Genomic DNA, 12,774 nt, shown 5'->3' with positions numbered 1-12,774 from the left:
TGCTTAACCACTCACTGCTTGAGGTAACATTTCCACTGGTTGCTAAACATTCAGCTTGTTTAGTTTCATTCTTCTCTGGAGTCTGATTCTTTCCCACACTGCTCTTCGTAGTTTTGTTTCACAACTTGACTAACTGGTTTTGACTGCTGTTGATTCCGGTAACACTCTTGACTGTAGTGTCCTACTCTTCCACACTTGAAACAGACAACATTAGGTTTTCTGTAACTGTCTTGAAAAAACTGGATGAGGATTTCACATTAATTTGCTGAGCTGTATTTCCTTGTGTACTCTTAGTAGTATCACTTGAAGGTTTCCCATTAAATTTTGTTCCTGTTATTTGGATAAGACTTAAAACCTGGGCGTTGTTGACTCTGGTACTTGACATTGTAATTACGTTTGCTACTGATTATATTGTAATCTTCACTAAGTGTAGCGGCTTTGTCAAGTTTCTTCACTTCTCTCTCTCTTAAATAGGCTCTTATAATGTTCAGGAAATTCCTTAAAGATACTGTTCAAGAACAAGTAACTCTTTCTAACTCATCAAAAGTTTTTAACTTTAGCAGCTTCTACCCAACGTTTGAAACAACCTTCTCACTTTGTAAGCATAATCTAAGAAGGTTCCCTTCTCATCTTTTCTTAAATTTCTGAATCTCTCATTGTAGTACTCTGGGGTCATCTGGTAAACTTGTAGCACACTGTGTTTAAGTACCTTGTAGTCTTTTACACTGATCAGCTGTTAAGGCTAGATAAGCACTTCTCCCTTTACCAATCAAGACACTTTGTAGCAAACTGACCATTTATCCTCTGGCCATCCCATACCTGAAGCCACTTTCTCAAAGTGATCAAAAAACTCATCTGGAGCTTCTTCAGTAAACTTAGGGATTAACTTCTGTACTCTCACTACATCAAATACAGGGTCTTGATTACCTTGGTTAGGGTTAGACGGTGTTACAGGTAATGGTGGATCTAGCTTTTATTATTCCATTTCCCTTTCATGTCTTGCGATTTCTCTTTCCTCTTTTATTCTTTCTCTTTCCTCTTCTGCTGCTTTTTCTTCTTCTCTTTCTCTTCTTTCTTGTTTTTCCCTGTCTATTCTTTCTCTTTCAGCTTGCATTCTCTCTCTTTCAGCTTGCATTCTCTCTCTTTCAGCAAGCATTTTTAGCTTAATCAAATTCTCTTCTGCTTCAATGCGTCTAAGCTCTAACTCTGCATCACTTTTCTCTTTCTTTTCTGCTTGCTTATTTATGAGATCAGCACGTGCTATATTCAACACAACTCTTGAGCCAATTCTAACTCATCTTCATCAGTTATTCTACCAGAGTTATCAATGATTCCATTAGCAATACATCTTATTTGTGCCTTTACCATACTAGTAGGACACATAACCACCACATGCCTCTGCTAAAGCGCTCCACTGTGCTCTAGACAGAGTGGTTTCAGACAAAAACTTGGACGGAAGGAGCTACTAAAAATTCCCTGAACATTGAAACACTGAGCCATTTTCCTCTAAGTTATCAATTTACAATTCAATACAATAAATGCAAAACAAAATTATATGGTCACTCTCCTAACAAAAAACAATACATTCCTAACACCACCAGGTATATTCTAGAGTGATAATGAAATCTGCTTTCCCGGGTCTGGGCACCATTAAACAATGTTACGAAGTGCCAAGTATCTGGTTACCATTTATCAATTATTACCTCACAAAAGCCAGACACCTGAACCCTCATAAAACACGTTTAAACGACTGAATACTCTAAAGGCAACAGTGATCCTTAACACTTACCAGTATTGCAGAATATCAGACTAAGTTCATCAAAACAGGTGTGAGGTAATCTTGTAAGTAATTAAATTAATCAAAGGGCATCACTCCATCAACAACTTTAAAACTCTAAGTATTTCCCTGATTTCAGAAGTCTAAGTACTTTCCTGGTTCTAAGTCACTTCAATTAAATTGAAGGAAAGCAAATCAATTACCACTCTATGTCTCTACCTATCATAAATATAGTCATAATTATATATATTTATACTGGTGTAAGTTAAAGAAAACACTTATAAAAAATTTTAAATACAAAATTTATTATTAAATTCAAAATTTATAAGTGAAATTCACAATATCAGGGAAAATTACTGTTACTTGAAAACAAAGTAAAGTTTAATTAATTCTTGAAATCAAATTAAGTAAATTAAATCAAATTAATTTATCACAAATTCAAGAAAATTAATTCAATCAAAATTCAAAAGTGTTATTAGGCAATAATTGAAAATTTGAAATTAATTTACAAGTGCTAAACAACAATAAAACTTGAAAAGAAATTCTAAGTAAATGCAATAAATTCACAAGTGTTAAATTTAATTAAATGTGCAATGATAAAGCAATGAAAATAACTAAGTCAATTAAATGGTGGAATGCAAATGAAAATATAAAACAAAAAGACACACTTCAATAAGAAAATGAATAAATGCACAAACAATGGAACAGACACAAACACAAAAAATATCAGCAATGTGTAAAAGTGTAATCTTTTTCATTCAAAAACACTAACCAACAGTTTTTACCAAACCTTCGTAACAGACAACAGTTCCTATCAATTATTAATTAAACACACTCCCTATCCATTATTAGTTATTCACTGTTCCTAACAATTATTAGTTGCAACTAATAAAAATTATAACACACTTTACCTTTTTGGTATACCAACTTCTTTTCTTCTCTTGTAAATTACACTTTCATAAAAAACAAGGCGCCGTTACGAAATGTTTGTTCAGATTCCACAAAAGAAATTAAATAAACTAAATAAATTCTAAGAAATATCAAATATACAATTCTCACAATATGAGTGACCAAATTTACGTTACGTTAATTTAATCTCGATGTCGAGTGAGAGAGAGAGAGAGCGAGAGAGAGAGGGAGATCTAACTGCCTCGAGGTCTTAAGATCGAATGAAAATCTCTTCCTTTATGGAAATGACAGAGCAGATGTCTCAAACGTTCTAGGCACGAAAGCTTCTCGAAGTTCTGAAATCTGACGCAATCTTACACACATAATGTGGCAACATCCACGTGGGACTCGGGGGCAAATACATACACGTACAAGACAAGACTGCTCAACAGATACGTACCCGATTGAAACGGAGGGTAAACGATTAATTAAGATTGACATGTTTTTGATGACCACGTAAAAAAGAGTCGAGCTCATTATCAAACGCGCTGAACAGAGCAGGGAAGCAAACGGATCTCGCAGACTCTCTAATCTACAGTGTCGACATAAAAGTTAAAACATTTGCAGCTTTGAAAAGACAAGGATCTCTCTCTTTACGTTAGATATATATTCTTTTACAAGACGTTAATGCGAAATCTGAACACACATTTTAAAACATCCTATTCTAAGCTATCTAGGAATCTGAAAAAATGTTACACAATCTACAAGACATTTCAAAGAGGGGAAAACATGCATTTTGAAAGTAGCAATATATAATAATATATATATATGAAATAAAAGGAAACTTGGCAATTTCCACGAATGATGATTTAACTGTAAGGTCCCATATCGAAGCTGTATGACATATACTCACTGTCTACTGCTTTCACTTCTAAGCTTTCACACTGCACTTTGTCATATAAGCCTACATTTAAGGATGTTTTCCAATAACACCAAAATTACAGTATATAACTTGCAATGTTGTTTATTTCACAAATACTCTAAAAAAAAGCAGCAGATCATCAGAGAACTAAAGAACAACTGTAAGAATTCATTGTCAATTGGACACACTGATTACATGAGCAATATTTATTTACTCAAGTAAAATAAAGTGTCGAATGGAAAGAGCGAATTATCCCAACAGAACCCGGTGATGAAAATAAATCGATTTGTGTGATGAAAGATAAATAATGACAGTCGGTATATCCAAATATTCTCATAATTAGATTGTGTACAATCATCGCCTCCGTAAACAAATTTACGCACTCATTTCCAATTGGAAACTTCGGCGCAATCGAGTTTCCTGTACAGCCGCTACAGCGTATAATCAAGGCCACCGAAAACATCTATCTTTCGGTGTTCTCGGTATGATACTATACAAACCGCGGCCCATGAAACTTTAACCAAGGCATGGTGGTGTCCTTCCTTATATCGTTGCCAGAAGCAGGATTATGGCTAACTTTACTTTAAATAAAAGGAAAACTACTGAGGCCAGAGGGTCGCAATTTGGTATGTTTGATGACTGGAGGATGGATGATCAACAGCAATTTGCAGCCCTCTAGCCTCAGTAGTCTTTAAGATTGAGAGCGGACATTAAAAAGTGCGGACGGACAAACAAAGCTAGTCCAATAGTTTTCTTTTACATACGTTATTGTTACTGCGTAGTGGAAGTAGGAAGACTTTAAGTGCGTTAAAAAAAAAATTCACATACCTTATACTTGATCAGATTATCTCCTAAAGCTGCATCAAACCTTTTCTTGAAAACTTAATACGAATAATTATACAGAACGGATCATGCCGAGAAACAGTAGCAATTAAGACAAAGTACTAATTTTATAAATGATCCCGCACATTGTACCTGAATTTCTACTTTTCAACCACCGAAGGATTTTTTTGAAGCATCTGTGCATCAGTAATTATTAGATTTAACTAAACTACAATGATATATATATATATATATATATATATATATATGTGTGTGTGTGTGTGTGTGTGTGTGTATGTATGTATGTCTGTGTGTGTGCTCTAAAAGACACATGGTATGTATACGATGCATATGATTTATCCTTCTCGCTTTTATACTTTTCAAATCCAGGCTATCGTCGTGCAATTTCATTAGGTTCCATCTCATATACACTCACATACACACATACCCACACCCACACCCAAGCATACACACACGTGTGTTGTGTGCGTAGGTGTGGGTGTGGGTACGTATATGAGTGGGTGTTAGCTGGAAACCCAATAAAATTATACAAGGATAAACTAGATTTGAGAACAAACCCTTTACAATGTAAAAAGATTACACAACAATACATCCAACGATGTCTGGACGGTGATGCGAATAGTAGAAGCAAGAATCTCTGGGAATTGAATACAAAATGAATATCTTCCCACCCATGGAGATGATACTGCATCAATATTCAATAAACGACAGCAGCCTTTTTATCATAACAGAAAGACTGGAATACCAGCCGTGTCGGATACGCAGATGCTAACGCAACCAAAAAATCTGAAAGTTTTAGGGAAGAAAACCCAAGGTTTGCTTGAAGGATTTTTTTTTTTTTTCTTAGACAACCTTCATTTACTTTATCACGAATGTCTCTTTTATAATTAATCTTAGGGAAAAAGTTGACACAGCCTTAGTAATTAAAATGTCGTGCATCAGGACCATCTAAAATATTTCTAATGTACATTTGCTTTTCTAAGGAAAGACGTTCACAAACACGTAAGTCTAACAAAATAATTTCTAATCAGAGAATAACATGGTGAGTTGCAAATCCCATTACCTGAAGGGACGATCTGACCTCCACCATGGGTCGGGTCAAAATTGCTCATTAGGATTATGGGTTCCATTATGGGGAAGGAGATTGAAATCTCACTGCCTGAGGGGACATTTTGACCATCGTACTGGACACTTCGTCTGTGTGGATGATGTGAAAAAAAATTTTCTTAAAGAAAAACTTCATTACCTGAGGGGGTATCCTAACACCTGCCAGGGACACGATGCCCAAGAGGATGATAGGTAACCAGCAAGCAGCATCTGTGACGACAATGACCGTCATTCTCCGCGCCATGCTCGATTCCCGGCGCTGCTGATCACTTCTGACAGCGGCGCTGGAGGAGCGTGCCGCCCTGTACATACCCCAGTACGATAGGGCAATGACGCAGAAGGACACGAAGTTCAGCACTGTCAAGGAAAGGGAAAAAGAGGGCTATTATTAGTTATTTTCTATCATTAGGGGGAATTACGTCTGTTCACTGATATGAAAAGGGAAGTCGGAGCTTTATTTCTTGATATCAGAGAAAATTAAACCTATCGATTTATAGTGGAACGATGTATACACATTTTAGTTTCAATGAAACAGCTCGCAGGCTGTGGCATTCAAAGAGAAAATTCTAAGTATTGAAGATGTGCAAAAGGAGCTGGAGGCTGTGAAAAAGCAGAGATACTTTGTTGGAAGAAAAAGAATGGAAGAAAGAGAGGATTCTTTTAAAGAAAGATGCAAAGTTTGGTAGCCAAGATAAGTTTTGCTTTAAATAAATTCTTCAGTGAGTCACAGACCGAATATTTGTGAAATGAGACTCTTATACATCGTTGGTCTATAGTAATTCCAAACCTTCTTGTCGTTTTGGGTAGAACAAGGGTGGGAAGTGGCGCTGCCAAATCAAACTTTTTCAATCAATCTATTTAGTATTTTGAAAGCACTACAGACCTAAACAATGCTAAAATAATCATTGCCAGATTTTCTTTTTATATTAAAACATTTCGTAACATTTTACACTACTTAACGACGCAAACATTGCTTTTGTTCTGGAACGTGGCACAGATTTTGAACTGCGATGCCAGTTCTCTTAAAAGGATTCCCGCCCAAGCTAAGATGTCCTTAATTGGGGCATGTAGAGGCCGAATTCAGATTTAGGAAAATGACGAGTATGGGAATAAAAAATCTATTATTAATTAAAATATTACAGGATTGTGTAGTATATTTTTAAGTACAAAGGAAGTAGTGTAAAGTGTTAGTACTTTTATTTGAAAAAAAGGAATTTTTTTTATATATTGTTAATATAGGGAGAAAATTATTTGACAAATATCAAAGTGGAAGAATCGCAGCGCACTCACACGCACACACACGCGCGCGCGCACACACACACACACACACGTATATATATATATATATATATAATATATATATATATATATATATATATATATATATATATATATATATAATATATTATGAGAGAGAGAGAGAGAGAGAGAGAGAGAGAGAGAGCCTCATGGTCAATGTAAAAGGAGATAGCAATTATATCAAGAAAGATCAAAAAGAGGGTTTAACTTGAGTTTCCTCGGAAACAACAAAGCTCTGGACGAAGCGACGCGAGGACGAAAAAAAAAAAAAAAAAAAAAAAATAGCTGGAGTCGCAGCCTGCGTATTACACACTTCTTTTCTTTCTATCTTCAATAATCGCAAATGAAATTATGCATATGTCTTTCTATCGATCTTGTCGTATATTTCAGTCCAAATACCCTGAGGGGATTTACAATGGATGTATTGGGGTATAGGATCAAAGCAAGATTACTATTGCTCCTAAGGGCACAGATTAAGAAAGGATAAAATCGATCACTTCCAACGAAGTACAATTGGCAGCGTGGGAGGAGACGCCTAAAACGACTGTAAGGTTTGGAAATAGTAACGATATTATGAACGCAATAAAGAGACATATGGAGGGTTATTCAATCCTTTAATTCAACAGTATCTGGAAATTAACGGGGACCTCTCTCACCCCAGGTAGTGGGAAAGCAATTCCCATAGTGACCCTTATTTCTTTGTTTTCTTTTATGGCCACCTACCAGTGACGTCGCAAACATTTGATAGTTTCTACTCTGTGGAAACATACTTAGCAAGTCAGTGGACTTTTAGTTGATTCACTAAGAATGAAGGATAAAGGAAAATGCTATAGAAATGATCAAAACTTTTTCCCGATTATATGCATCCATGAGACTGACATCAAGAACAGCTGTTATAACAAAATCTAATAAAATTCACCTTCAGGTACAGATAACGTTTAGGCTATAAACGCCTAAATTATTGTTCTGAAAATAGAATATAAAAATATTCAATGAATGCATTTCCATTCGCGTCTAACGTGAGAAATTAGCTTATACCGTCAGCAAGAAGCAGTTCCAAACAAAATGATTAGGAATGTCATGGAATCAGACTTCAAAGAAATGCAGAGAAAAGTCATTTTTCATCATCTCATAATGATAGAACTGAAAATTCTTCAAACATTTAACAACACAATAGGGATAGAAATAATGCACAATTACACGGATAATAAGAATATAACGCAGAAAGTGAGAAAGTGAAAAAATAATATAACCTTGAAGAATGAAACTGCAGGGCAAAGAACGAATTCTTCGCTCCATTCAAAGATTAGCAAATGATGAAGATGACCATTCGCGAAAAAGTACAGCTCACAAAGTAAGTAAGTTCTCCCCTTCATCAACATAATCCTAAACATAACGCAGAGCAAGGCCTATTCAACCTCCTTGACCTAGAGTGTGCTGTATTCCTATGAGAAGAATGGTAGTGGTGTTACATACCTAAAAACACGAAGACTGAATATTCCCATCCGTTTGGTTTCTCGTGCGTGATGTGAAGAGCGAGGCAGACTCCCGATCGACCATAAAAGTTCCTGTTCATAATAATAATAATAATAAATAATAATAATAATAAATAATAATAATAATAATGATATAAAAAATCAAGAACTGCTATAAGCTACTGAGCTTTAATAACAGATAATCACTTTTTTATTCGTTCCCTTTAGATATTATTTCTGATAATAAATTGTGCTTGATATAACTTTCATGCAAACAAAACGCAATAACGAACCATTTTCAAACCAAGCTTCATTAAACTAGCTCATCGCAAAACGTAAGTAGCAGCGGAAATTTATACTTATGACGTTTTTTGCTGGAAATAATGGCTAGCGGAAATAACGTCCTCATAAATAAGAGTATTCTCTGGTCTGATAAGCTCAGCCAGGCAATTAATCGACGCTTTCAGCGACCCGGGAGCCAATATCCGAGATGTATGCTAGGAATGCACCAGCCCCGGTTTTTTTCCATGTCTCTAGATAATTTCGATCAAACTACATAATTTATGAATGAGAAGCATGAAGAGATTATTTTCAAGATGATTCTATGGTTAGTTTTTAAGATACTGCGTCCAGTTTTTTTCAGGGAATGTCCAACAACTCGGTTACAGTTCGGGAATAAGCGACCGGGAATGCTTGCGCCTGGTGGGTGGCATCGCATTGCTTATGCAGATGGCTCAAGTTTTGGGGGGAGCTTAAGCGTGACGATGAATTCATCTCATTTTTACCAACTTCTGCAATAATTAAAATATAATGTTCGAGAGGATATGACAACGTTTATCTAGCTCCTATTCCTTCTGGATATATCGCGACATGATATATGCTTTAAAAGTGTAGCTTTATTTTATGAAGAAAACCTGGAAATAGATTATTATTACGTTAAACATTGATTAAAAAAGGGGATCACTTATTACACCTAATAATTCTCCTGGCATTATATATATGATTTGGTAACATGACGTGAGTCATTAATTCTGCGCACAAAACTGTCAGAACTTTTAATGGGTATTTGCAAAAATACGTCACCGTGATTAGTCAAAACATTTAATATCGTCAAAAAATGGTATTAAGGGCCCATTTCTTTTACACGTGTGACTAGGTTACCCGGAATAACAGTGATCAGACTCCCTCAATCATACCTTAGAATTTCTAAAGAGCAATTTTATCTACGTTAGGGAAAAAGCCTTGCAAACTTCACACCTGCTAAGAAAAATTTGCATGCGACAACTGATAAAAAAAGATTGGTTTGTTTTTAAAGAAAATTTACGGGTATATGCTATAACTAATCCAGAGCATTTACCAGATGTGGACGGGAAGAATAACGGATTGATGACATAACTGAAATTTGAATTCAATAGTTAAAACAAATTCTCTGAGAGCATTTTCATCTTAACTTGACCATTGGTGGAGATAAATGTTATGGTAATTATAGTAACACACGTTTCTACGTAATACGTACAGAGCCAGGAAAATTATTTCCTCCAAATCAGCTATTTTACTAAAAGTTAACATATAGAGGTGTAGCAAACCCCACCTAAACCAGTACGCATGCCATAAAGTGTGATGGACGTATTCCAAGCAAATATTTGTTTTTTGTTTGTCTTACCTGAAGTAGTGGATGTCAACGAGGGGCAAGGCGGCCAGCAGACCCACACACACCCACACTCCGCCCATTATCACCTTCGTCCAACTCATGCTCAGGCGTGACACTCGGAACGGGAACATTATCACCACGAATCGCTCAAGAGTGATGACTGTGAACATAACAGGTGGGGGCATTATCAGTTACCATCAGTTGTTTTTTATAATAAAATGTGTGGAGCTACGGCTGAGGCTTCATAACACTACTGTTACTACTACGATCATCATATTAAATATGATGACCATATTTTCTTACGAAACAAACAAAGGCCATGACCATTCTTGGGAAATTTCCCAAAAACTGGCATTTGCAATAGCAGTAGTGGTGTTTAGACCGGTGGGAACCCATATCTCTCTCTCTCTCTCTCTCTCTCTCTCTCTCTCTTCTCTCTCTCTCTCTCTCTCCGAGGGTTATTCAGCATCTCGACAGTTGACAGAAAACCCACACTTATGCACGTATTAGTCCTGAGGCTTTTTAAAAAACTACATCTCGAATAAAACATAAAAAACAAATACTCATGAAACTCTCTGCTTCTGAAGGATCCTGATTCTCAAAGGAAATACTGTACCTTGTGTCTGCCCTAACTGTCGAGACAGACCATGACGCCTTCAACGAAAAAGGTTAGGTGACAAGAAGAAAATTACAGCGAAAACTCTTGTAAATAATTTTGCTATGATAGGCTGTACGAGTTTCGTGCAACGACTAGATCCATAAGTTTGGAGAATTCGGAGAAAGTGATCAAATATAGGTTATTCTGAAGAGTAAATGATGATGGCAATCTACATTAAAGTTGTTAAAAGTAAAACGAGAGAAAAATATACACAAATAATATGTGAAAAGGTCAACAAAATATGCGGCGAAATATCACAACCCAAGGATCTCCCAATTTCTCAATTCCTATGCTTCGAAAGGGGGCAAATGAGATGGGAGTTCAAGGCCCTACCATCTCGCCTTTGAGGAATAATACTATTATTCCTCCAAGCATCTCGCCAACCCCACAACCGCCACCCGCAACCCATCCTCCCTTCAACCCCAGTTCGAATAATCATACCGTGAATGGAGAGTTATCTCCAGTTCCTCGAAAATCGGATTCAAGGTTCTCAGTGGGGAACGTATCCAAAAATACGTTCACTACGTTTGGCCATAGTGTTTACGTGGATTTGGCTCCCGTGAACAACAGATTCATACACAGACGCATACACAATTTTGAACGACGAGAAAATAAGTGAATGAGCATTATGTGACAAAAGAAATATCTGACAATGCAAAAAAGGAATGCCGCACCAACCCATCGATAGGAAGAGACACCCTGAATAATGCGCCATCCGATGGAAATTAAAAAAAGGAAATGCAGTAGTTTCAATGTCTGCCAAAGCTCCCATTCGGCAAGCCTTAGTTGTGCATTATGGAAGAGATCTTTCATCAAAATGAGTGCAGATCTGTGTAACAATTCCCATGTACACAGAGACTGCTTTCTCGCTCGTCAGATTTCTAATCGAAGATGGTGTTTAAATAGTCGTGTCTGATGGAATTAAACACCCATTATCATGGATTAAGCGTAGATCTCGATCTTACATTTGCCAAGGAGAGAGAGAGAGAGAGAGAGAGAGAGAGAGAGAGAGAGAGAGAGAGAGAGAACAAGTCATCTACAGCCTTCCATCCAACGTTTTATTCCATTAAATAAAATTTCCTTCAAAAGTTATACCCCACACACACACACACACACACACACACACACACACACACCACACACCATATATATATATATATATATAGATATATATATATATATATATATATATATATTATATATATGTAAGTGTTACATAAAAATATGGAATGTTATTCCATATATATAAAAAACTAAAACTAAATAGGTCAACCAGATTGCTTGCAGGAATGTGATCAGACCAAATACGATAAAGTAGGCTAAGATGACGTGCCGTCACCTGTGGTCCTTCATTTGTTTTGAAAACATTAGTCCAAGCTTCCTGCTTGAGACAACTACTACGTGATTTGTAATGTGTCTCGCCTGTATGTATGTTCATATGTTCAAGCTACTGTCTGCTTCCTTTATGATTTGTAACGGAGATGGTAGTCAGAGTTGAATTAGCCATCATCATTGGCAGAAGCGATCAAGCCATCGTCATTAGAAGACCTGTATAAATTTCCTCTGATCTTCATCATGTAATCTCAGAGAATAGAACTATTTTTTATACTTCGTGTTTTCTACTAGAAACCTCACATCAGAAAGAAGATATCATCATGAGTTTAACACATCGTCGTCATAACCAAAGAAGATACCGACTTCGTAAGTTATTAACAAAACCCAAGACACTCCAATGAGTATGGAAGTGCATAACCAACCGACTTAGCGTAAGATTATCGCAAGTCTAACATAACCTCATAGGGCGCCTTATTATACAAGGCAACTGCTCTTTCATTGGTGGCAGCATATATATATATATATATATATATATATATATATATATATATATATATATATATATATATATATATATATATATATATAATATGATATATATATATATATATATATATATATATATATATATACACACTGGGTCATTCAATTATCTCATAAACAATATCAATATTTCAGAATATTATCTCTGTTGCTCTACCTATCATGCCTATCAAAGTATTAATCTCTTCGTTCTTCCCAACATTTACCAATTTAGTGTCCCACGATTCTTTCTGTATGTGCAAATCATCTGAAAACCCATTAGTCCATCTCATTTAA

The 12,774-nt window shown here is 36.0% G+C and overlaps 1 protein-coding gene across 1 annotated transcript in view; it reads right to left on the bottom strand.

Annotated features, from left to right (window-relative positions):
* Positions 1 to 12,774, bottom strand: part of LOC135197478 (G-protein coupled receptor GRL101-like) — a 367,490-nt gene that overhangs the window by 16,003 nt on the left and 338,713 nt on the right. The window contains exons 21-23 of the mRNA XM_064224543.1: positions 9,975 to 10,122; positions 8,313 to 8,404; positions 5,677 to 5,894 (exon numbers count right to left, since the gene is read on the bottom strand). Coding sequence (XP_064080613.1) covers positions 5,677 to 5,894; positions 8,313 to 8,404; positions 9,975 to 10,122 — 458 coding nt within the window. The remainder of the gene's footprint in view (positions 1 to 5,676; positions 5,895 to 8,312; positions 8,405 to 9,974; positions 10,123 to 12,774) is intronic.

Source organism: Macrobrachium nipponense, chromosome 21 (assembly GCF_015104395.2).
Source record: "Macrobrachium nipponense isolate FS-2020 chromosome 21, ASM1510439v2, whole genome shotgun sequence".
NCBI lineage: Eukaryota > Metazoa > Arthropoda > Malacostraca > Decapoda > Palaemonidae > Macrobrachium > Macrobrachium nipponense.
Note: the sequence above shows the minus strand (reverse complement) of the source record. Positions and strands in the feature narration are given on the sequence as shown.